The sequence below is a fragment of the Rana temporaria genome, chromosome 10 (assembly GCF_905171775.1).
Source record: "Rana temporaria chromosome 10, aRanTem1.1, whole genome shotgun sequence".
Taxonomy (NCBI): domain Eukaryota; kingdom Metazoa; phylum Chordata; class Amphibia; order Anura; family Ranidae; genus Rana; species Rana temporaria.
In genome coordinates, this window is record NC_053498.1 from 3,669,628 (window position 1) to 3,696,132 (window position 26,505).

General features: G+C 51.1%; 1 protein-coding gene across 1 annotated transcript in view; it reads left to right on the top strand.

The window, feature by feature from the left end:
- TMCO4 (transmembrane and coiled-coil domains 4) overlaps positions 1-25,253 on the top strand; it is a 55,054-nt gene extending 29,801 nt beyond the window's left edge. Inside the window, exons 11-14 of the mRNA XM_040327044.1 lie at positions 8,578-8,662; positions 9,582-9,699; positions 15,151-15,268; positions 24,525-25,253. Coding sequence (XP_040182978.1) covers positions 8,578-8,662; positions 9,582-9,699; positions 15,151-15,268; positions 24,525-24,929 — 726 coding nt within the window. The 3' untranslated portion in view covers positions 24,930-25,253. The remainder of the gene's footprint in view (positions 1-8,577; positions 8,663-9,581; positions 9,700-15,150; positions 15,269-24,524) is intronic.
- The last annotated feature ends 1,252 nt before the right edge of the window (positions 25,254-26,505 follow it).

Here is a 26,505-nt window from a genome sequence, read left to right on the forward strand (position 1 = left end):
CTGAAAATGAATCTCCCTGTGTATGCGGGGGCTTCACGGTGGGGGTGTCAGACGTGTGCGATTTCCATTCCTGACAGCTGCCCCTCTAATGAGCATATGTTCTCCTTACTGGGGGAGGGGGGGGGGTGGTAATTGTCCTGCTAAGTGCGGATTATGAGCGGCTACTTCACCACGCTCATTATGCCCAGGAACTGCCTGGCACGTCTCGGGGATCTTCCATGTAAGCGCCTCTCCAGGAACAGCTGTGTGGGCTCATCCAGGGGGGGGGCGACTGCGATTCCATCCTCAGGGCCACCAAAATAACCAGAAAGGTAAAGCAAGGAGCAAAAAAATAAAAAATGCAGGAAACCATGGCAACCAATTAGATATGTTTAATGAAACCACATCAATAGGGTAGAACTCCAGGTGGATTATATGAAATAACGCTCTAGTTATATTTTTATATATATATTCTGCTAGTACACAATAGGAGGCTGCATTATGAATCACCACCACACGATGGCAGCAACATACCAATTCTCAATGCAACATATAATCTTATAATAAATTCATACATCTCGATGTGGCTCATTGGTGAGCAAATTGGCCTTGAAAAGTCTGTGTCTGTGTCTGTGTCTGTGTCTGTGTCTGTGCGTTCAAATCCCTTTTCGTCCTACGTGTTCCTTAGAAACCAACGGCTCTAGTATACACATTGCTGGCCGAATAGTGCAGCTAAAACGATGGTAAAGCTGGCAGTGTGAAATAGCTCTTGAGATAATTCAGCTTCACTCCATGCCCATATAAATATAGTCTAGAGAATGTACAGACCCCTCTTCAGCACAGACCCCCCCATTCCGCACAGAACCTCTTCAGCACAGATGGACTCCCCTTCAGCACAGATGGACTCCCTTTCAGCACAGACCCCTCCATTCCACACAGACCCCTTCATTCAGCACAGATGGACCCCCCTTCAGCACAGATGGACCCTCCATTCCGCACAGACCCCTCCATTCCGCACAGACCCCTTCATTCCGCAAAGACCCCCCCATTCCGCAAAGACCCCTTAATTCAGCACAGATGGACCCCTCCATTCAGCACAGACCCCTCCATTCAGCACAGATGGACCCCTCCATTCAGCACAGACCCCTCCATTCAGCACAGAACCCCCCTTCAGCACAGATGGACTCCCCTTCAGCACAGATGGACCCCCCTTCAGCACAGATCCCTCCATTCCACACAGACCCCTTCGTTCAGCACAGATGGACCCCCCTTCAGCACAGATGGACCCTCCATTCCGCACAGACCCCTCCATTCCGCACAGACCCCTCCATTCCGCACAGACCCCTCCATTCCGCAAAGACCCCCCCATTCAGCAAAGACCCCTTAATTCAGCACAGATGGACCCCTCCATTCCGCACAGACCCCCCGATTCAGCACAGACCCCTCTATTCAGCACAGGCCCCCCTTCAGCACAGATGGACCCCTCCATTCTGTACAGACCCCCCCATTCCGCACAGACCCCCCCATTTAGCACAGAACCCCCATAAGCACAGATGGACTCCCCCTTCAGCACAGATCCCCCATTCCGCACATACCCCTCCCTTCAGCACAGATGGACCCCCCTCCCCTTCCCCATCCCATTCAGTACCTCAGATCAGTGCGGCACAGGCACAGCAGGTTCCCTCCCCCTGTGTACACATAAACACTGGAGGGGAAGGCAGCTTTACTCTGCTCGCTGTGCCTGTGTGACATGCAGCCCGGGACCGTTTAGACAGCCCGTGGCCGTGAGTAGGGTTGCCACCTCATCCCTTTAAAACCAAACACATATTAATTATACATGTTCTGTGGCTGATTGATGTGGTAATTAAACTCACTTGTTGCCTTATCTGCATTCAATTAGCCTCAGAACCTGTGTAATTCATATGTGTTCGGGTTTAAAGGGATGAGGTGGCAACTCTAGCCGTGAGAGAAGGGGATGGTCATGGTTGGTTAGGTGCAGTGGTGTCACCCCACACCAGACCACCCCCCCCCCTTCCTTGCAACGCCACAGCCAGCAGCTCGCCTCTCTCTCCCTGTTCTAAACCGCCTGTCACCGCGGCGCTGTCACCGCTCTGGAGCGGACGCCCATGCTTTTAGGTATCTTCATGCTAGAAGAAGAGAAAGGTGAGATAGGGTTGACAAATGTGTTAGCTGAGTGTGTGGCTCAGTGGGCTTGGTGCTGATGGTAGCAACCAAGAGTTTGTGAGTTCAAATCCCTTTTCGTCCTTCGTGTTCTTTAGAAACCAATGGCTCTAGTACTAGTATACACATTGCTGACCTTCCCTGTGGCTCATGCTATTAAATGGATGGAAAGCAGAGCTTTCTCGTCTCTGGGTTCAAGTCCATGTTCCTTTCATTTGGAAATCTTCATTCGCGTGGTTATCTTCAGTTACTCCATTTATGAAGAGGTCTGGATGGTGTGTCTGTGTGGCTCATGGTGTTGGTTTGAAACTCTATAGAGTCCTGCTGTTGTTGGTTCAAATCCTTCTCCCATCAAGCGGTTCATCTTTTAAGTATCTTCATGCTAGAAGAAGAGAAAGGTGAGATATGGTCATAAAAGTGTTAGCTGAGTGTGTGGCTCAGTGCGCTGGGTGCCGATGGTAGCAACTGAGGGCCTGAGAGTTCAAATCCCAGCAAAGGCAACCCTCCACCTGTGCAGACCAGAGAGGGCACAATGGCCACCCATGTGGCCAGATGGGCGCACAGGCCACCCCAGCGTGAGCCAGATGGGCGCACAGGCAACCTCAGCGTGAGCCAGATGGGCACACAGGCCACCTCAGCGTGAGCCAGATGGGCGCACAGGCCACCTCAGCGTGAGCCAGATGGGCGCACAGGCCACCCCAGCGTGAGCCAGATGGGCGCACAGGCCACCAGATGGGCGCACAGGCCACCCCAGTGTGAGCCAGATGGGCGCACAGGCCACCCCAGTGTGAGCCAGATGGGCGAATATGCCACCCCTGTGTCAACTGTGGAAGGAGCACCACCAACAAGCCGTACACCCAGCAGAGTGTCAACCATGAAAGGTCTGTGGGTAGAATGGCAATAGCTGCATGGGAAGAAGTTGTGGGAAAGACAAAAAAACACACTTGAAGGCACCTGGTGCCTTCAAGTGTTTTTTTATGTTTCTTCTTGCCTACAACTAAACTTAGTTGCAACTTATATTCCCATCCACCTTTCATGGTTGACACTCTCTGCTGGGTGTATACTCGTCAGTAGTGCTTCTTCCACAGTTGACACTGGGGTGGCCTGTGCACCCATCTGGCTTACACTGGGGTGGCCTATGCACCCATCTGGCTCACATTGCAGTGGCCTATGCGCCCATCTGGCTCACATTGGGGTGGCCATTGTGCCCTCCTTGGTCTGCACTGGTGCAGGGTTGCCTTTGCTGGAAGAGTGGCATATTCACATTGAAGTGGCCTGTGCACCACATCTGGCTCACATTGATGTGGGTCCATTGCACCATTTTTGGTCCACACCAGTCAGGGTCACCTTGGCTGGGATTTGAACTCTCAGAGCCTCCGTTGCCACCATCAGCACCAAGCCCACTGAGCCACAAACTCAGCTAGCAAATGTCTAACCATATCTCACCTTTCTCTTCTCCTAACATGAAGATACTTAAATTATGAAGCTCTTGGTGGGAGAAGGAATTGAACCACCACAGTAAGACTATAGAGTGGCATACCAACCCAATGAGCCACACAGAAGTAACAGCCCTAAGGCCTCTCAGTAAATGGAGTAACTGAAGATACCCACAAGACTGAAAGGAACATAGACTTGAACCCAGATACCTAAATGATGGACTGCTTGGTGGGAGAAGGATTTGAACCAACAACAGCAGGACTCTATAGAGTTGCACACCAACCCCGTGAGCCACACAGACACAACAGCAACCATGCCTTTCCATAAATGGAGTAACTGAATATACCCACGTGAATGAAGGTTTTCAAAGGAAAGGAACCCAAATGATGAATCTCTTGGTGGGAGAAGGATTTGAACCAACAACAGCAGGACTCTATAGAGTTGCAAACCAACCCCATGTGCCACACAGAAGCGACAGCAACCATGCCTTTCCATAAATGGAGTCACTGAAGATACCCACAAGACTGAAAGGAATAAAGACTTGAACCCAAATACTTAAATAATGGATCACTTGGTGGGAGAAGGATTTGAACCATCACCGTAGGACTACTATAGAGTTGTAAACCAACCCCACGAGCCACACAGACACAATAGACAGAAGGCCTCTTAATAAATGGAGTAACCGAAGATACCCACATGACTGAAAGGAATATAGACTTGAACCCAGATACTTAAATGATGGACTTCTTGGTGGGAGAACTATTTGAACCATCACTGTAGGACTCTATTGAGTAGTAAACCAGCCCCATGAGCCACACATACATGACAGCAAACAGGCCTCTCAATAAATGGAGTAACTGAAGATTTTCAAAGGAAAGGAACATGAACTTGAACCCAAATGATGAACCCCTTGGTGGGAGAAGGATTTGAACCAACAACAGCAGGACTCTATAGAGTTGCAAACCAACCCCATGAGCCACACAGAAGCGACAGCAACCATGCCTTTCCATAAATGGAGTAACTGAAGATACCCACGGGAATGAAGATTTTCAAATGAAAGGAACATGGACTTGAACCCAGAAACTTAAATTATAAACCTCTTGGTGGGAGAAGGATTTGAACCATCACAGTAAGACTATAACAGTGGCATACCAACCCCATGAGCCACACAGAAGTAACAGCACTAAGGCCTTTCCATAAATGGAGTAACTAAAGATACCCACAAGACTGAAAGGAATATAGACTTGAACCCAGATACTTAAATGATGGACCGCTTGGTGGGAGAAGGATTTGAACCATCACCGTAGGGCTCTATAGAGTTGTAAACCAACCACACGAGCCACACAGAAGCAACAGCAACCATGCCTTTCCATAAATGGAGTAACTGAAGATACCCACGTGAATGAAGATTTTCAAATGAAAGGAACATGGACTTGAACCCCGAAACTTAAATGATAAACTTCTTGGTGGGAGAAGGATTTGAACCAACACAGTAGAACTCTATAGAGTTGTAAACCAAGCGCATAAGCCACACAGACACAAGGGGTCTCAATAAATGGAGTAACGGAAGATACCCACAAGACTGATTTGAACCAACAACAGCAGGACTCTATAGAGTTGCAAACCAACCCCATGAGCCACACAGAAGCGACAGCAACCATGCCTTTCCATAAATGGAGTAACTGAAGATACCCACGGGAATGAAGAGTTTCAAATGAAAGGAACATGGACTTGAACCCCGAAACTTAAATGATAAACTTCTTGGTGGGAGAAGGATTTGAACCATCACAGTAAGACTATAGAGTGGCATACCAACCCCATGAGCCACACAGAAGTAACAGCACTAAGGCCTTTCCATAAATGGAGTAACTGAAGATACCCACAAGACTAAAAGGAACATAGACTTGAACCCAGATACTTAAATGATGGACCGCTTGGTGGGGGAAGGATTTGAACCATCACCGTAGGGCTTTATACAGTTGTAAACCAACCCCACGAGCCACACAGACATGACAAATACACAGCGAATACACGGCCTTTCCATAAATGGAGTAACTGAAGATACCCACAAGACTGAAGATTTTTTAATGAAAGGAACATGGACTTGAACCCTGAAAATTAAATGATAAACTTCTTGGTGGGAGAAGGATTTGAACCAACACAGCAGGCCTCTATAGAGTTGCAAACCAACCCCATGGGGCACACAGACACAACAGCCATGCGGCCTCTCAATAAATGGAGTAACTGAAGATTACCACAAGACTGAAGAAAATAACAAAACTCTTGAAGGCACCACATGGGATAAGGTGGTACTAAGATGCTTTCAAGTGTTTTTTTTTTTCTCCAGCAGTAAATATTATAAACTAAGTTGCATCCTCTGCCCCACTTTGGTGGTGCACCATACTGCCATGCATTGGTTTCCACAAGATCTCCACTTTAACGCCTTACGTGGATGGCTTGGCCTCCACAAGCCATCAAGGCCTTGAAATCTGCTTATAGCAAATCTCTAGAGTTGAACCCACAACTCCTTGACATAGAAGCCTGTCCCCATACACTCGAAGCCACAGAGTTGGTGGATCATGAGTACCTTGGAAAGGCTTTGTAGTGCATGAAGTCTTAAAAAAGAAAAGAAAAAAGCATAGAAACCCCCACCTAGAATCGAACCAAGAAGGCAAAATTCTAGTATATGGGATGCCAAAAAATTAATAAAAAAGTATAGAAACCCCCACCTAGAATCGAACCAAGAAGGAAGGCAAAATTCTAGTACATGGGATGCCTACAACTTGCGCCACAGTGTCTGATAAGCTTTCTGCTTCTCGAACTGTGATTTTAAGACAAAAAGGATAAAAGTATGGTAGTGTATAAGGCCACAATGACATTGCACTACAAAAACAACATTGTACAGCTGTTGGTTGCTATCGGTTACTGCAGTTCACACTACTAAAGTCAAGCCAAAAACTAAAGACCTTGGGAGGGGAAGGGAGTTGAACCCGCAAAGGCTCTGTGTTATCGCTCAGCATCCTACCCACCGCACCACAGTAACAAGCGGAGGTGCTTGTCTAGAAGAAAAGACCTATACAATTCCACGTCATGGGTGAGAAATCTGCACACCACCCCATAGAACCCACAAGTGTGCTCCGACCCCAACACAGCCTTCCTATGACTCTAGACTTATGGGTCACCATTTTGTTGTTGGGTGGCTCCAGATGATTTTGTTGGGTTATGAAAGTGTCCAAGCCACAAGTTTTACGATAAAAGTAGATGAGTCCCCTGAGGACGGGACACCTTCTTGTTGAAGAGTCTAACCAAGTGTCCACACGGCAGTTCTTTATAAATTATACCCAAATTGATGGCCACACGGGCATTCAAACTCATAACCTTCTGTGTCATGGGTGAGACGCTTACACACCACACCATTGAACCCACAAGTGACTGCTTACCACAATGCAGCCTTCCTATGACTTTAGACTTATGGATTGCCATTAGGTATCGATTTTGTTGGGTCATTAGAAAGTATCTGTGACGAGACCCTTTCTCGCCCAGGTCCTGCTCTCCCGACACTCCTCTGCTACCAGTGAGTCAGCTTGCAGATTGCAACGTCTGATGGTCCAGTCATCCAAGGTTCCGGGGTCCGAACTACAGCTATGTGCCGTTCAGACCCATTAAGAACAAACACCAGGCAGGCTGTATGTAAGTTCAAACAGGACTCTTTATTTTCAAGTACACAGCACACTTTTATACAGAGTTTGGAACATCCCACTCCCAACAACCGCTTTCCTATTGGTCAATTGTAAAGTATATGCAGTCTTCACTCAGGTCCTCCTTGACCATGCAAATGAGGACTTGAAATAAGTCAACAGGGATTGGTCCAATAGCTTGGATAGAAAGACTTGTGTATTGAGACAGAAGCCCCAGGGGGTAATCAATGTACACAATAACCCGGTCTACTTAATTACTACCTCTGAGAGGTTACCTTCCTTTAGACAATAGAATGCTAATTCAATACAGCTGACAGGCTTCTGACCTTTAGAACAATACAAAGTCCTTTAGCGTAAACACATACATCTTCAAACATACATAATAGATTCAATTAACCTTCAATCCCCAATTCTAGCCAGACGGACTGTCTCCGACACCCGCTCTTAACCTGCAGAACACAATAAAAGGTATTTCACAAGCTGGTTCCACTTAGCATTTCAAAAGCCGGTGTCCTTGCATTGAATGTCCCTCTCCTGTGTAACAGATGTCAAGTAGAAACACTTTAATATCTCAAGATCCATGACAGTATCCAAGTCACAAGTTTACGATACAAGTAGATGAATCCCCTGAGGATGGGTCCCTTTCACCCTCTTGTGGAAGAGTTTGACCAACTGTCTACACGGTGAATCAAGCCGCTCCGGGTGGGAATGTGGTGAAGCAGCCTTTCATAATCTGCACAGGATAACTGCCGTCTTTCAGCATGCAGATCATATCTGCTCATTAGAGGGAGATTGTCAGTTACACCTGTTTCTGGCAGCTCAGGAACCCCTCCGTCTGGTGGGTGTGTGACCCCCTCAAAGTGTTTCGTCTTCTCACGCCACAGGTTCCTAAACTAAATGCAGGAAAGGAGGGCTAGAGAGGAAACGGGGGGGGGATGCAGGAAAGGAGGGCTAGTGAAAAAAAGGGGGGGTGCAGGAAAGGAGGGCTAGTGAGGAAACAGGGGGGGTGCAGAGAAGGAGGGCTAGTGAGAAAAGGGGGGGAAAGGGAAGCGACAAGTAAAGATGGGGGGTAAGCATTGTGTGCAATCCCTCGTGTAGATGATAGAAGTACATAGAGAATCATAGGATTGGAATGGGAGGCACGTGTGGGTAAGATGAACACAAGACAAATGTTTTTATTGGATGATTGTGAACTTTCTGTAACCCGTCATGGATCTGGTGGGGGTCGGTTGGTTGGTCGGTTTTTCGATCGGTGTTTGGACACTTCTTTCTCCTTTTCCAGGGACACAGACCGGTGACTCTGATTGGCTTCAGTCTCGGCGCTCGGGTCATTTACTTTTGCCTGCAGGAACTGGCGCAGGAATCCGGTAAGCCCCTCCCATCGGTCGTCACAATTCCGGTAGATAAGTCAGCCGCTTCTCACCGACGCCGGGACCACTTCCCTCTACAACACGAGAGAAACGCGTCAGCGGCCGGCTGATTCTCTGCAGGAAGTTTTGTGTTCAGGTCACAACAATCCCCCAAGCTAAGCTGGTAGAGACCCCCCCAAAAAGACTTGCAGAGAAAAGGGGTTCTACAAAGTATTGACTCCGGGGGGCGCCATACAAATGCCCCCCCCTCCACTTTTCACAGATTTATTTGTATCATTTATCATTTTCCTTCCACAATTATGTGACACTTTGTGTCTCTCACATAAAATACATTTACGTTTTTGGTTGTAACATGAAAAAATGTGGGGAATTTCCAGGGGTATGAATACTTTTTCAAGGCACTGTATAATAATAATAACAACAGTGTGTGACTGTGGAGGGACATTAGAGTGTAAGCTCCTCTGCTACAGAGAGATTTCAAGGGGGTATGAATACTTTTTCGAAGGCACCGTTTCGGTTTCCCCCTGACGAAGACTCTCTACGAGTTGAAACGCGTTGAGGTTTTCAAGACATCTTGATGGGTGGGACACATAGATGATGCAACTGGTTGTTTTTATTTCTTGATGATTGGTAACTTTTAAAGTCAATCATTTTTTCGAACCTTTTTTCATGGTCACTGGTTTCACCCCGCCCACCCTCTTTTAGTAACCAGTCAGGAATCCCCGGGCTTAAGAGATTCCGCCTCCAATAGAAAGTCATTGCCCAGCTTCCATGGAGCTCTTCCAGTCTCATTGGTCCCATAAACATAGACCTTGGCCTCTAAAGAACACGGCTTGGGGAGGAGCCCTCTACGCATCCTCTCTCATATCTAGAACGATCGATACATCTCTGATCTCTCTTCCATGTCCGATTTCAGGCTCGGAGGGGATCATAGAGGACGTGGTGCTGCTGGGAGCCCCGGTGGAAGGAGACGCCAAGAGATGGAAACCCCTGACACGCGTTGTAGCCGGACGGATCATCAATGGTTACTGCAGGTACGTAAATCACCTCCCCCAACCTGCCAGAACACACCATCGGCGCCTCGGAAATGCTCTGAAATACACGGAAATACTCAGTTTCGCCTTGGTCAGCCGACATGTCCTCTGTCCTTTCCGAGGCTCTCTAGCGCCCCCCACCACCTCTGGCCGGATACGGTATTGCATGCCATTGAAGTTTCCATTGGCCCAGATTCAGCATAGTTTTGCGCTAAACTTACAGAGGCACAGGGCAACGATTTTGCCCTGCGCCCCCGCAAATTTGCGCCACTGCCCTCGATTCACGGAGCAGTAGCTCCGTAACTTGCGAGGGCGCGCCGGCAAAATTGCCCGGCGTAAGCGTGCGCAATTTAAATGATCCCGCCGGGGGCGGGAATCATTTAAATTAGGCGCGCTCCCGCTCCGAGCGTAGAGCGCATGCTCCGTCGGGAAACTTTCCCGACGTGCATTGCGGCAAATGACGTCACAAGGATGTCATTTGCTTCAAAGTGAACGTGAATGGCGTCCAGCGCCATTCGCGAATCACTTACGCATACGCCGTGAAATTCAAATTTCACGGCGCGGGAACGGCGGCTATACTTTAGCATTGGCTGCCCCTACTATTAGAAGGGGCAGCCTTGCGCTAAAGTTGCCGTACGGAAACTTCGTACCTGGCGTACACAGGGCCCGCGCAAGTTTGTGAATCAGTGGTAGTATGCAATTTGCATACTACACGCTGATCACAATGGGAGCGCCCCCTAGCGGCCCCCGCAAGAATGCAACCTAAAATCTGCGTGGCATAAGAGCCTTATGCCATGCAGATTTTAGCCTGCAGTCGGTGTAACGAGGTTCCTGAATCAGGAGCACTCGTTACACCGGAGCAAGTCAGCAATTGCGCCGTGTAACTTATGGTTACACGGGCGCAATTGCTTCTTGAATCTGGGCCAATGACTTCAATGGGGAAACTCGCTTTGATATGCGAGTGCTTTGGATTACAAGCATTCTCCTGGAAAAGGATTATCCTCCGTAATCCGAGGTTCCACTGTAATTTGTTCCTCGTTGACTTCAATGGCATGCAATACCACATGTGGCCAGAGGTGTGGGGGGGCGCCGTAGAGCCTTGGAAATACTCAGTTTTTTCCGACGTTTGGCAAGGTCAGCCGAGGTGTCCTCGGGCCTTTACAGACGTTTCTGAGGCTCTCCAGCGCCCCCCCCCCACCTATGGCCGCATACGGTATTGCAAGTCAATGCGGAACAAATTATTTTAGTTTCCATTGACTTCAATGGGGAAACTGGAATAGATTATCCTCGTAATCTGAGGTTCCACTGTAATTTGTTCCGCATTGACTTCAATAGCATGCAATACCACATGTGGCCAGAGGTGTGGGGGGCGCCGTAGAGCCTTGGAAATACTCAGTTTTTTCCGACGTTTGGCGAGGTCAGCCGACGTGTCCTCGGGCCTTTTACGGACGTTTCTGAGGCTCTCCAGCGCCCCGCACCACCTCTGGCCGCAAACGGTATTGCATGCCGTTGAAGTCAATGCGGAAAACAAATTATTTTAGTTTCCATTGACTTCAATGGGGAAACTCGCTTTGATATGCGAGTGCTTTGGATTACAAGGAAAAGGATTACGCTCGTAATCCGAGGTTCCACTGTAATTTGTTCCGCATTGACTTCAACGGCATGCAATACCACATGTGGCCAGGGGTTGGGAGGGCGCCGGAGAGCCTCAGAAACACTCGGAAAGGCCAGAGGAAAGCTCAGCTGAACTCGGAACACCTTGGAAAGGCGTATTTCTGAGGTTTTCTGAGCATTTCGAATGGCTCAGACCGGCTCCAGCGCCCCCCCCCCCCCCCCACTGCTGTGGCTTGAATGTTGCCCGTGTTGTGAGACAACACTTGCAAACCAAGTCAGGATTTTTAAAAACACAGTTGCTTGTATTGCGAAACGCACGTTAACGGCGTTACTCGCAATCCGAGGTTCCACTGTATGTTTACTTCCTCGGATCCTCAGCTCCATCTAGTGGCCATAATACGGTATTTCCCTGAAATACCACAATCAGGAAAATACCACATTAGGGCCACTAGGTGGAGCCGACGATCATAAGAAATGAACATTGTGGCCTGAAATACGAACTGTCTGTGTTGCCCATAGTCAATCGGGTTGGAGTTTTCAGGGGCTGGTGGGGGAAGGAGAGGTGATGGGGGGGGCATTCGAGCGTCATTATTCTTATACAGGATTTCTATGGCGCCAGCAGTTTGCGCATCGCTGTACAACGCGAGGGCAGACAATACAATACAGGAGGAATCAATGAAGGAATTTTCAGCGCGGACAGATTGCCGGCGGCGCCGCGGTGCATTGTGGGTAAAGTGACAAGTAGCGTATATATATATATAAAAGCGGGGGGAGTAAATATGTTCCGTCTCCGAGCGTCTCATCACATTGTGTCTTCCTGTGTGCGGGAGAGATGGAGGATGAATAATCCAGTAAACAATGACGCTGATTACAGATGGCCGGGAATAGAATCGGGAGCCAGGGATTGTGGGGGAGGGGTACCAGCGTTTTTGTCAAATGACAACTTTCCCAGCGCAGATGGGGGAGATCATCTATCCCTGTACTGGTACCAGTCTGTGTGATGGGGGAGATCCTCTATCCCTGTACTGGTACCAGTCTGTGTGATGGGAGAGATCCTCTATCCCTGTACTGGTACCAGTATGTGTGATGGGAGAGATCCTCTATCCCTGTACTGGTACCAGTCTGTGTGATGGGGGAGATCATCTATTCCTGTACTGGTACCAGTCTGTGTGATGGGGGAGATCCTCTATCCCTGTACTGGTACCAGTCTGTGTGATGGGGGAGATCCTCTATCCCTGTACTGGTACCAGTCTGTGTGATGGGAGAGATCCTCTATCCCTGTACTGGTACCAGTCTGTGTGATGGGGGAGATCCTCTATCCCTGTACTGGTACCAGTCTGTGTGATGGGGGAGATCATCTATTCCTGTACTGGTACCAGTCTGTGTGATGGGGGAGATCCTCTATCCCTGTACTGGTACCAGTCTGTGTGATGGGGGAGATCCTCTATCCCTGTACTGGTACCAGTCTGTGTGATGGGAGAGATCCTCTATCCCTGTACTGGTACCAGTCTGTGTGATGGGGGAGATCCTCTATCCCTGTACTGGTACCAGTCTGTGTGATGGGGGAGATCCTCTATCCCTGTACTGGTACCAGTCTGTGTGATGGGAGAGATCCTCTATCCCTGTACTGGTACCAGTCTGTGTGATGGGAGAGATCCTCTATTCCTGTACTGGTACCAGTCTGTGTGATGGGAGAGATCATCTATCCCTGTACTGGTACCAGTCTGTGTGATGGGAGAGATCATCTATCCCTGTACTGGTACCAGTCTGTGTGATGGGAGAGATCCTCTATCCCTGTACTGGTACCAGTCTGTGTGATGGGGGAGATCCTCTATCCCTGTACTGGTACCAGTCTGTGTGATGGGGGAGATCATCTATCCCTGTACTGGTACCAGTCTGTGTGATGGGGAGATCCTCTATCCATGTACTGGTACCAGTCTGTGTGATGGGGGAGATCCTCTATCCCTGTACTGGTACCAGTCTGTGTGATGGGGGAGATCCTCTATCCCTGTACTGGTACCAGTCTGTGTGATGGGGGAGATCCTCTATCCCTGTACTGGTACCAGTCTGTGTGATGGGGGAGATCATCTATTCCTGTACTGGTACCAGTATGTGTGATGGGAGAGATCCTCTATCCCTGTACTGGTACCAGTCTGTGTGATGGGGGAGATCCTCTATCTCTGTACTGGTACCAGTCTATTTGATGGGGGAGATCCTCTATCCCTGTACTGGTACCAGTCTGTGCGATGGGAGAGATCCTCTATCCCTGTACTGGTACCAGTCTGTGTGATGGGAGAGATCCTCTATCCCTGTACTGGTACCAGTCTGTGTGATGGGAGAGATCCTCTATCCCTGTACTGGTACCAGTATGTGTGATGGGAGAGATCATCTATCCCTGTACTGGTACCAGTCTGTGTGATGGGGGAGATCCTCTATCCCTGTACTGGTACCAGTCTGTGTGATGGGAGAGATCCTCTATCCCTGTACTGGTACCAGTCTGTGCGATGGGAGAGATCCTCTATCCCTGTACTGGTACCAGTCTGTGTGATGGGAGAGATCCTCTATCCCTGTACTGGTACCAGTCTGTGTGATGGGAGAGATCCTCTATCCCTGTACTGGTACCAGTCTGTGTGATGGGAGAGATCCTCTATCCCTGTACTGGTACCAGTCTGTGTGATGGGAGAGATCATCTATCCCTGTACTGGTACCAGTCTGTGTGATGGGGGAGATCCTCTATTTCTGTACTGGTACCAGTATGTGTGATGGGAGAGATCATCTATCCCTGTACTGGTACCAGTCTGTGTGATGGGAGAGATCCTCTATCCCTGTACTGGTACCAGTCTGTGTGATGGGAGAGATCCTCTATCCCTGTACTGGTACCAGTCTGTGTGATGGGGGATATCATCTATTCCTGTACTGGTACCAGTCTGTGTGATGGGAGAGATCCTCTATCCCTGTACTGGTACCAGTCTGTGTGATGGGAGAGATCATCTATCCCTGTACTGGTACCAGTCTGTGTGATGGGGGAGATCCTCTATTTCTGTACTGGTACCAGTATGTGTGATGGGAGAGATCATCTATCCCTGTACTGGTACCAGTATGTGTGATGGGAGAGATCCTCTATCCCTGTACTGGTACCAGTCTGTGTGATGGGGGAGATCATCTATCCCTGTACTGGTACCAGTCTGTGTGATGGGAGAGATCCTCTATCTCTGTACTGGTACCAGTCTGTGTGATGGGGGAGATCCTCTATCTCTGTACTGGTACCAGTCTATTTGATGGGGGAGATCCTCTATCCCTGTACTGGTACCAGTCTGTGCGATGGGAGAGATCCTCTATCCCTGTACTGGTACCAGTCTGTGTGATGGGAGAGATCCTCTATCCCTGTACTGGTACCAGTATGTGTGATGGGAGAGATCATCTATCCCTGTACTGGTACCAGTCTGTGTGATGGGGGAGATCATCTATCCCTGTACTGGTACCAGTCTGTGTGATGGGAGAGATCCTCTATCCCTGTACTGATACCAGTCTTCGCAGTGGGGGATATCGCCTGTTTCTGTACTGGTATCAGTTGGCATGGGGGGGGGGGGGGGGGCAGGAGGGACAGCTGCCCCCGGGAGCAGAGAAGCAAGAATAGATGCATGCATCAACGGTGGGGGAGGGGGGGCTCAATTCTGGATCTTTGCCCCGGTACTGCCCGCATGTATGACAAGAATGGCTCGAAAACGTTCTCACCTATCGGGAAGAACGGCGGTGCTGGCGATCTCGCGCTGTGTTTCCCTATGACCTCTCCCCTGGTGGGGGCGCTGTACCGATGAGTCTCATCCTGTCTTACAGAGGGGATTGGCTGCTGGGTTTCGTGTACAGAAGCTCCTCGGCGAAGCTGAATGTGGCCGGTCTACAGCCGGTGGACTTGGATGACCGGAGGATGGTGAATGTGGACCTGTCTTCGGTGGTAAGTGACCCTTCTGTGGCCTCTTTATCCCCTTGTAGCAAGGTTGGTAGGGTGAAGAGAGCGCAGATCCTTTAAGTCCTGTAAGTTGTGAGGTGGAGGGTCTCCAATTCCAATTGGGGCATTTAAAGTAGAACTTTAAGAGTCCTCTTCTCTACTTCGGTGGTCAGTGTAAACCCCCATAACATTGATGGTCAGTGTAAACCCCTATTACATTGGTGGCCAGTGTAAACCCCCATTACATTGGTGGCCAGTGTAAACCCCTATTACATTGGTGGCCGGTGTAAACCCCGATTACATTGGTGGCCGGTGTAAACCCCTATAACATTGATGGTCAGTGTAAACCCCTATTACATTGGTGGCCGGTGTAAACCCCTATAACATTGATGGTCAGTGTAAACCCCTATTACATTGGTGGCCAGTGTAAACCCCTATTACATTGATGGTCAGTGTAAACCCCTATTACCAAATGGGCAGAATGACCCAGCGTTGAGCTTTCGGGAGGAAGACCACCAGTGCTGGACCAAGGAGGAAGATGGGGACAGTTCTCGAGTAGCTGAATTGGGGGGGGGAGCGGCAGGGAACCATAATTGGAAAAAAAGTGCATGGGATTCCCCTTAAATGCTAAGTTCTGTCTATTGGTCGTCAAAATCCCTTTATTATATCCTCTGCCAAGGTGACTCTTATAGACGGAGCATAGCCACCATTTATGGTGGACTGCAGATTAGATCAGAGAGGATTATATCGGAGAGGTTGGGTCACCCTGCTCTCTATAGGATTGCCTGGCAGCTTCCCTCTGTAATCCGCATGCTTTTCTGGGATATCAGAAGAATTCGGGAACAAGGAGAGGATAACTACTTCCCCAGCACTCCCCCCTCCCCCCTTACGCACCCTCTTCACACCGAGCCCCCGCCGGGATCGGAAAATGAGATCCGTGTCTTATGATACAATCAGACTTAATTAATCTTAGATCCCCCTCTGCCGCACGCCGCACTTATACTCCTTCAAAAGGATTGGGGATAATCCGACACGACCGCCTCTCGCCGCGTGAATTCGCGTGTCAGCGAGGGGCCTTTTCTCAGGTCCTAATCCTCTGGGAATTGGTCTCCAACAGACTCGAGATTCACTCTGATGACAGAGTAGAAACACGCAGGAGTGGCCTTTCAACAGCTTCAGGTTCCCGGAGTTTTCGATTTAACAGTTTGCTGCAACAAAGTCATTTTTCGCACCTTGTTGTGAAACATTTATTGTATTTTGGAAGTCCCTCCACTTCTGGAATGGCCACCCATCACGATAAAAGCTCCTCCGCCCCTTGAAAAGCCCCTTTCCACTTGTGCAAAATCCCACAAAACCCTCGACCCATGGCAGGCCCTGACTTCCCCGGAAAGAACATCTTTACACCTGTAGAGGTCCTATTTCCTAAAAGGTCCTCCAGCCCAGGAGTGCTACCTAAACATGGATAGCCACCACCTCACCATCTCGAGAAAAGTGGTTAGGGTTAGGGTTGGGGTTAGGGTTTCCCCTTAAAGAATAAGGCTAGGACTCAGGAAATGGAACAGGGACCTCCCCCAGAAGTCAAAGGTCAGAAGGCAGGTTCCCGGATGTCAAAGGTCACAAGGCGTGGCTGACCCACCCCCGCCAAAGTGTACCACCTACCCCAACTAAGTCGGGGAATGAACAAGTTGGGGAAGTGCTCAACCACTAGAAAGTCCATTTCCACTGCTGAAATATTCCTCCGCCAATTCAAAGGCCCCTCTTCCATTGGGAAAGCCATTTCCACTCCCCCCCCCCCCAAACCTTGAAAGGTCTCCATTACCCACTTGTCCTTAGAGGTCCTCCAGCCTAGGAGTGTTACTCTACCATGGATGGTCCCACTCTTCCATCTGTAGAAAAGCAGACCCTTCACCACTAGAAAGTCCATCTCTACACCAAAATGCTCCTCCACCAATAAAAAGACCCTCTGCCATGGGAAAGATACAAAATCCAAACTTCCCTAGTAAGCCCCTCAACTCTTGAAAGGCCCCGATTCCCCACTTTTCCCTGAAGGTCCTTCAGCCTAGCAGTGCTACTCTACGGTGGATAGCCCCACCTTTCCATCTCTAGAAAAACAGACCCTCCACCACTAGAAAGTCCATCTCTACACCAAAATGCTCCTCCACCAATTAAAAGCCCCTCTGCCATCAGAAAGATACAAAATCCCAACTTCCCTAGTAAGCCCCTCAACTCTTGAAAGGCCCCGATTCCCCACTTCTCCCCAAAGGTCCTCCAGGAATCTACCGTGGATGGCCCCAAATTTCTATCTCTAGAAAAGAAGCCCCTCCACCACTAGAAGGTACATCTCTACGCCAAAATGCTCATCCACTAATAAAAAGTCCCTCTGCCATCGGAAAGCCCATTTCCATTCCTACAAAATACTAACATCCCTGGCAAGCCCCTCCACTCAAGACTTTGAATCTCCTGGAAAGAACCTCTTTACCCCTGTACAGGCACTCCTCCCTAAAGGTCTCCAGCCCAGGAGTGCTGTTTTATATTGGATGGCTCCACCTCTCTGGAAAGCTCCTTCATCTCTGCAAAAGCCTCCGCCACCCTTGGAAAGCCCCTTTCAAACCCTAAAAAAGCCCCTCTACCACTAGAAAGCCCCTCTCCTCTCCGAAAATGCCCTTCAACCAACGAAAAAGACCTTCCACTGTTGATAAGTCCCTTTCCACTCCTACAAAAAGCCCACCATCCCAAAGCAACTTCTTTAACCCGGGAAAGGCCATGACTCTCCTGGAAAGAACCTCCTTACCCCTGTATAGGTCCACCTCGCTAAAGGTTCTCCTGCCCAGAAGTGCTGTCCTATGTTGAATGCCCCCCCTCTCCTGTAAAACTCCCTCACCTCTCTAAAAGCCTCTTCCGCCCTGGAAAGACAGGTTTGACCCCCTAAAAAGCCCCTCCATCACTAGAACCTCTCTCTCCTGCTGAAATGCCCCTTCATGCTTGGAAGGGCCCTTTCCACTCTTCCAAAAACCTACAATCTTTGGCAAGCCCTTCAAGCCTTGCACGGCCTTGGCTTTCCTGGAAAAAAACTTCCATAACCCTGTATAGGGCCCCTTCTACCTAAAGAGCCTCCTACCCATGATTTCTGTCCTACGTTGGATGGCCCCCCTCTCTTTTGGGAAGCTCCTTCACCCTTAGAATGCCCCTTATGCCCCAGGAAGTCCCCTTTGACCCATGAAACCAGGAAGTAGGCAGACAGTCCCCATGGCATGACCAGCATACGCTAAAACCTTCATAATGCGATGCAGCAGGGTAGCTGCTCATGACGTAACTCAGAATCTAGTGGAGCTCTAAAGGGGTGAATTTAATTTCAAATTGGAAGACTCCTCCGCTCTGGGACTTATGCCAGAAGGCGAGATGCCCGCCAATCACAGCGTTTTCAGCCGTCAAGAAACGGCAGAATAATTCAGAGCGCCTTCTTTTTAGGTCATGACTATCCGAAAAATGCAGCTCGTCTCTTGGTCACCTCCTGGTGTGTTGCTAGCAGGCGGTGATGAGTCGGCGCCGCACCCCGTACCGGACACACCCGCCATTTATTCTAGTGTGCCTTAGATATACGGCTGGTCGCTCAGGGCACCATCTTCATTTCTTCCTCTTCGCCGGTTTTGGTAAATCAGCCATAACACGCCGCGCTCACTCGCTCTGCCTGTCAGCTTCAGAGAAATGGAAACGATGTGAAATATACATTTGCTGCCTGCGGGCCCCCCGGCTAAGACTGCAGATCCATCCGGGTAGATTGTAGCGCCTGCGAGGCTGATGGGCCGCATCTTCTGGGGGGGGGGGGCCTTTTTCCAAGAAAGAGCACTCAACCATCACAAAGCGCTACACCGTGAGGGGGGGTGGGGGTGGGGGTCCATCAGGTGAGGAAAATTACAGGCCGGCGTCTTCAGAGCCATTTCATCTCGGGCTTTTAACACAGAAAGCCCATCACCGTCCATCTGGGAGATAACAGCCCGACGCGCACACATCACATTTTAAGACCGACGCCGAAGACGGAGCTCCTCTGCCTGAGCACTTAGAAAGGTTTCCCAAAGTGCACCTGTCACTGCGAATAAAGCTTTTGACATTCAGGAGGGCGCGGAGGAGTTGGCTTCTCCTCCCCACCCCCCGCCCCACGAGTCCTGGGAATCGGAGTTGGGATTTTGCTGGAATATATGTCAGAAGAATTACCGAAGCCCTTCGTAATATGCCAACACGTTATCAGAGATGGATGAAGGGGCGCCGATGTATAACCAGCGGGAATCCCCGCTTACCGAAGCTCTTAAAAGTCATTTTGTATTGGACCTTCGGCAGCTGAGGGAGTGCAAAAGTGCAGCTGGACTGTTCAGAAGGGGCCACAGCCTCTCAGGTTGGGAACTTCTCCTCCTGGACAAGAACTTGGCTGCTCCAGGCCCCAGACTTTCTTTATGCACTCTCCAGCCCCCTACTGGGTACCCCCATCCCCTCCACTTGGGACTGGCTAGGCCCCAGACTTTCTTTATACACTCTCCAGCCCCCTACTGGGTACCCCCCATCCCCTTGGGACTGGGTAGACCCCAGACTTTTTTTATGCACTCTCCAGCCCCCTACTGGGTACCCCCATCCCCTTGGGACTGGCTAGGCCCCAGACTTTCTTTATACACTCTCCAGCCCCCTACTGGGTACCCCCCTTCCCCTTGGACTGGCTAGGCCCCAGACTTTCTTTATGCACTCTCCAGCCCCCTACTGGGTACCCCCCACCCCTCCCCTTGGGACTGGCTAGGCCCCAGACTTTCTTTATGCACTCTCCAGTCCCCTACTGGGTACCCCCATTTGCTTGGGACTGGCTAGGCCCCAGACCTTCATTATGCACTCTCCAGTCCCCTACTGGGTACCCCCCACCCCTCCCCTTGGGACTGGCTAGGCCCCAGACTTCCATTATGCACTCTCCAGCCCCCTACTGGGTACCCCCCATCCCCTTCCCTTGGGACTGGCTAGGCCCCAGACTTTCTTTATGCATTCTCCAACCCCCTACTGGGTACCCCCCATCCCCTTGGCACTGGCTAGGCCCCAGACTTGTTTTATGCACTCTCCAGCCCCCTACTGAGTACCCCCATCCCCTCGGGACTGGCTAGACCCCAGAATTTCTTTATACACTCTCCAGCCCGCTACTGGGTACCCCCCATCCCCTTGGGACTGGCTAGGCCCCAGACTTGTTTTATGCACTCTCCAGCACCCTACTGGTTACCCCCATCCCCTCCCCTTGGGACTGGCTAGGCCCCAGACTTTCTTTATGCACTCTCCAGCCCCCTACTGGGTACCCCCATCCCCTTGGCACTGGCTAGGCCCCAGACTTGTTTTATGCACTCTCCAGCCCCCTACTGGGTACCCCCAATCCCCCTGGGACTGGGTGCTACATCTGTAGATCTCCTTTAACAGCAATGATAGCGCAGCACTGCAGCCGCTCACGTGCCCCCCCGTGTCTGCGCCAACGTTCCGCGCTATAAATGCCTATCTCTAAACTCTGTTTTCCCTCTCAGGCGTCTCGCGTCTCCCCCCCCCCCTGCAGGGTTGTCATCGGGTTAATTCCGAGGAAAGGGAAAAAAAAAAAAGATCACCAGTTAATCAGCGTCAACGCCCCCACCTCTCCGAAACTAATTACACCTTGAGGTAAACGCGGTGACCCGCTGTCCTTTTCGCAGCCCCCTTGGGGGGGGGAGCGACTGCTGTGAGAGGCGCTGGGCGAAGGAACAGCTGCTCCAAACAACAAGACCCTGTGCGCCCTTCCACCGTAATTAACGCTGCACGCTTTTTTCACGTCTTTTGTTTTGCACTTTACAGCTCTTGATTGCCATTTGTGTACGTTTTTCTAAAACGTCTCGCGGCGTCCCATTGTCTCGTCGGCGACCCGCAGCTGCGTCACTCTGAATGGGAAATCCGCGGCGCGCCGGAACGACTTTTTACGCTCACGAAGAGAAATAATCAGATTCTGCAGCCAACTGAACTGGAATGGATCTCGCTGGGCTTTTCTGTATTTGTTTTAAGATTTTTTTTTTTTTTAACCCTTTTTTTCTGCAGACGCTTTATTTTTCTTTAAAAGGAATGCTGGCGCCGCATCTGTGAGAAGCCTCGGATAGAAGCTGCTGTTCAGGGGCAGTGTATCAGAAACCACGGCTTCTTCTCTTCTGCAGGTTTTTTCTTCTTTATTGGATTAGTATTTAATTGCAGCATGTAGTAGAGATCAGTCTTGCATTTGCTACACAATGGACCAGTTCGGGTTATATCGACGATTACAGGATTCAGCTACATGCGGGTTATTCTATAGGGAGCCATTCGTTTAGTTTACGCTGATCGGCCACCTTCCCTCCCCACCTCCATCAATGAGTCTTCCCTCCTCCATCAATGAGCCTTCCCCCCCACCTCCATCAATGAGCCTTCCCTCCCCCACCTCCATCAATGAGTCTTTCCACCTCCATCAATGAGCCTTTCCCCCCCCACCTCCATCAATGAGCCTTTCCCCCCCACCTCCATCAATGAGCCTTCCCTCCCCCACCTCCATCAATGAGCCTTCCCTTCCCACCTCCATCAATGAGCCTTCCCTTCCCACCTCCATCAATGAGCCTTCCCTCTCCACCTACATCAATGAGCCTTCCCCTCCCCACCTCCATCAATGAGCCTTCCCTCCCCACCTCCATCAATGAGCCTTCCCTCCTCACCTCCATCAATGAGCCTTCCCTCCCCACCTTCATCAATGAGCCTTCCTCCCCCACCTCCACCAATGGGCCTTCCCTCCCCACCTCCATCAATGAGCCTTCCTCCCCCACCTCCACCAATGAGCCTTCCCTCCTCACCTCCATCAATGAGCCTTCCCTCCCCACCTTCATCAATGAGCCTTCCCTCCCCACCTCCACCAATGAGCCTTCCCTCCCCACCTCCATCAATGAGCCTTCCTCCCCCACCTCCACCAATGAGCCTTCCCTCCTCACCTCCATCAATGAGCCTTCCCTCCCCACCTTCATCAATGAGCCTTCCCTCCCCACCTCCATCAATGAGCCTTCCCTCCCCACCTCCATCAATGAGCCTTCCCTCCCCACCTCCATCAATGAGTCTTCCCTCCCCACCTCCATCACTGAACCTTCCCTCTCCCCACCTCCATCAATGAGCCTTCCCCCCCACCTCCATCAATGAGCCTTCCCTCCCCACCTCCATCAATGAGTCTTCCTTCCCCACCTCCATCAACGAGCCTTCCCTCCCCACCTCCATCAATAAGCCTTCCCTCCCCACCTCCATCAATGAGTCTTCCTTCCCCACCTCCACCAATGAGCCTTCCCTCCCCACCTCCATCTATAAACCTTCCCTCCCCACCTCCATCAATGAGCCTTCCCTCCCCACCTCCATCAATGAGCCTTCCCTCTCCACCTCCATCAATGAGTCTTCCTTCCCCACCTCCATCAACGAGCCTTCCCTCCCCACCTTCATCAATAAGCCTTCCCTCCCCACCTCCATCAATGAGTCTTCCTTCCCCACCTCCACCAATGAGCCTTCCCTCCCCACCGCCATCAATGAGCCTTCCCTTCCCACCTCCATCAATGAGCCTTCCCTCCCCACCTCCATCAATGAGTCTTCCTTCCCCACCTCCACCAATGAGCCTTCCCTCCCCACCTCCATCAACGAGCCTTCCCTCCCCACCTCCATCAATAAGCCTTCCCTCCCCACCTCCATCAATGAGTCTTCCTTCCCCACCTCCACCAATGAGCCTTCCCTCCCCACCTCCATCAACGAGCCTTCCCTCCCCACCTCCATCAATAAGCCTTCCCTCCCCACCTCCACCAATGAGCCTTCCCTCCCCACCTCCATCAATGAGCCTTCCCTCTCCACCTCTATCAATGAGCCTTCCCTCCCCACCTCCATCAGTAAGCCTTCCCTCCCCCACCTCCATCAATGAGCCTTCCCTCTCCACCTCTATCAATGAGCCTTCCCTCCCCACCTCCATCAGTAAGCCTTCCCTCCCCACCTCCATTAATGAGCCTTCCCTCCCCACCTCCATCAATGAGCCTTCCCCTCCCCACCTCCATCACTGAGCCTTCCCTCCCCCCCACCTCCATCAATGAGCCTTCCCTCCTCACCTCCATCAATGAGCCTTCCCTCCCCACCTCCATCAATGAGCCTTCTCTCCCCACCTCCAGCAATGAGCCTTCCCTCCCCCACCTCCATCAATGAGCCTTCCCTCCCCACCTCCATCAATGAGCCTTCTCTCCCCACCTCCATCAATGAGCCTTCCCTCCCCACCTCCATCAATGAGCCTTCCCCTCCCCACCTCCATCAATGAGTCTTCCCTCCCACCTCCATCAATGAGCCTTCCCCCCCCCACCTCCATCAATTAGCCTTCCCTCCCCACCTCCATCAATGAGCCTTCCCTCCCCCACCTCCATCAATGAGCCTTCCCTCCTCACCTCCATCAATGAGCCTTCCCTCCCCACCTCCATCAATGAGCCTTCCCTCCCCACCTCCATCAATGAGCCTTCCCTCCCCACCTCCATCAATGAGCCTTCCCTCCCCACCTCCATCAATGAGCCTTCCCTCCCCACCTCCATCAATGTGTCTTCCCTCCCCACCTCCATCAATGAGCCTTCCCTCTCCACCTCCATCAATGAGCCTTCCCTCCCCACCTCAATCAATGAGCCTTCCCTCCCCACCTCCATCAATGAGCCTTCCCCTCCTCACCTCCATCAATGAGCCTTCCCTCCCCACCTCCATCAATGAGCCTTCCCTCCCCACCTCCATCAATGAGCCTTCCCTCTCCCACCTCCATCAATGAGCCTTCCCTCTCCCACCTCCATCAATGAGCCTTCCCTCCCCACCTCCATCAATGAGCCCTCCCTCCCCACCTCCATCAATGAGCCTTCCCTCCCCCACCTCCATCAATGAGCCTTCCCTCCCCCACCTCCATCAATGAGCCTTCCCTCCCCCACCTCCATCAATGAGCCTTCCCTCCCCCCACCTCCATCAATAAGCCTTCCCTCCCCACCTCCATCAATGAGCCTTCCCTCCCCCCACCTCCATCAATAAGCCTTCCCTCCCCACCTCCATCAATGAGCCTTCCCTCCCCACCTCCATCAATGAGCCTTCCCCTCCCCACCTCCATCAATGAGCCTTCCCCTCCCCACCTCCATCAATGAGCCTTCCCTCCCCAGTGGTCAGGAATTGGCAGTTTTAGGGGGCGGTCGGCCGGCTCGTAATTCCTTCTGTCTCCTCCCTGCAGGTAAACGGACATCTGGACTACATGAAGCAGATGGACACGCTGCTCAAGGCGGTCGGAATCAAGACCAAGGAGTGTCGTTTCGAAGAGCAAAACGGACTGCTCCGCCCATCAGGCGTGGTCGCAGTACAAACGCACGGCGAGCCCGCGGAAGAGAAGACAGAGAGGGGCGAGAACCGATCGCCGTGGGACTGGGAACCGGTGAGCGCAGAAGCAGCCCAAGAAAACGAGACCGGACCCCAAAATCACCACCCGGGCCCCTCAGCCGCCGACCATCACCGCGACAAAGAGGACCCCCCGTTGTGTAAAGACTGCGCCAACAACAACGAGGACGGCTCAGACTGTGCGTGTAAAAGAAGCTCCACCACCACGTTTCATTGTCCTCTTACGCGTGCGCGCCCCAGATGATGCAACGCAGACAGTCTGTGACCCACTTAGACATCCTCACCACGGGGGGACGGCAAAAACCAGGACACCATGAGGACGACGGCGCCTGGCCACGTGCCGTCCCCCTGATACTGCCATTCCTGGGATCGCTCGGCGTCACCGAGACCCTGCCAGGCTCAGACAGAGAGCAAAGAGGACCTGTCACTCCGCAATCACAGAGAGCAAAGAGGACCTGTCACTCAGCAATCACACAGAGCAAAGAGGACCTGTCACTCAGCAATCACACAGAGCAAAGAGGACCTGTCACTCAGCAATCACAGAGACAGAGAGCAAATAGGACCTGTCTCTCAGCAATCACACAGAGCAAAGAGGACCTGTCACTCAGCAATCACACACAGCAAAGAGGACCTGTCACTCAGCAATCACACAGACAGAGAGCAAAGAGGACCTGTCACTCAGCAATCACACAGACAGAGAGCAAAGAGGACCTGTCACTCAGCAATCACACAGACAGAGAGCGAAGAGGACCTGTCACTCAGCAATCACACACAGCAAAGAGGACCTGTCACTCAGCAATCACACACAGCAAAGAGGACCTGTCACTCAGCAATCACACACAGCAAAGAGGACCTGTCACTCAGCAATCACACACAGCAAAGAGGACCTGTCACTCAGCAATCACACAGACAGAGAGCAAAGAGGACCTGTCACTCAGCAATCACACAGACAGAGAGCAAAGAGGACCTGTCACTCAGCAATCACACAGACAGAGAGCGAAGAGGACCTGTCACTCAGCAATCACACACAGCAAAGAGGACCTGTCACTCAGCAATCACACAGAGCAAAGAGGACCTGTCACTCAGCAATCACACAGAGCAAAGAGGACCTGTCACTCAGCAATCACACAGACAGAGAGCAAAGAGGACCTGTCACACAGCAATCACACACAGCAAAGAGGACCTGTCACTCAGCAATCACAGAGAGCAAAGAGGACCTGTCACTCCGCAATCACAGAGAGCAAAGAGGACCTGTCACTCCGCAATCACAGAGAGCAAAGAGGACCTGTCACTCAGCAATCACACAGAGCAAAGAGGACCTGTCACTCAGCAATCACACAGAGCAAAGAGGACCTGTCACTCAGCAATCACACAGACAGAGAGCAAAGAGGACCTGTCACACAGCAATCACACACAGCAAAGAGGACCTGTCACTCAGCAATCACAGAGAGCAAAGAGGACCTGTCACTCCGCAATCACAGAGAGCAAAGAGGACCTGTCACACAGCAATCACACACAGCAAAGAGGACCTGTCACTCAGCAATCACAGAGAGCAAAGAGGACCTGTCACTCCGCAATCACAGAGAGCAAAGAGGACCTGTCACTCCGCAATCACAGAGAGCAAAGAGGACCTGTCACTCAGCAATCACACAGAGCAAAGAGGACCTGTCACTCAGCAATCACACAGAGCAAAGAGGACCTGTCACACAGCAATCACACACAGCAAAGAGGACCTGTCACTCAGCAATCACACAGACAGAGAGCAAAGAGGACCTGTCTCTCAGCAATCACACAGAGCAAAGAGGACCTGTCACTCAGCA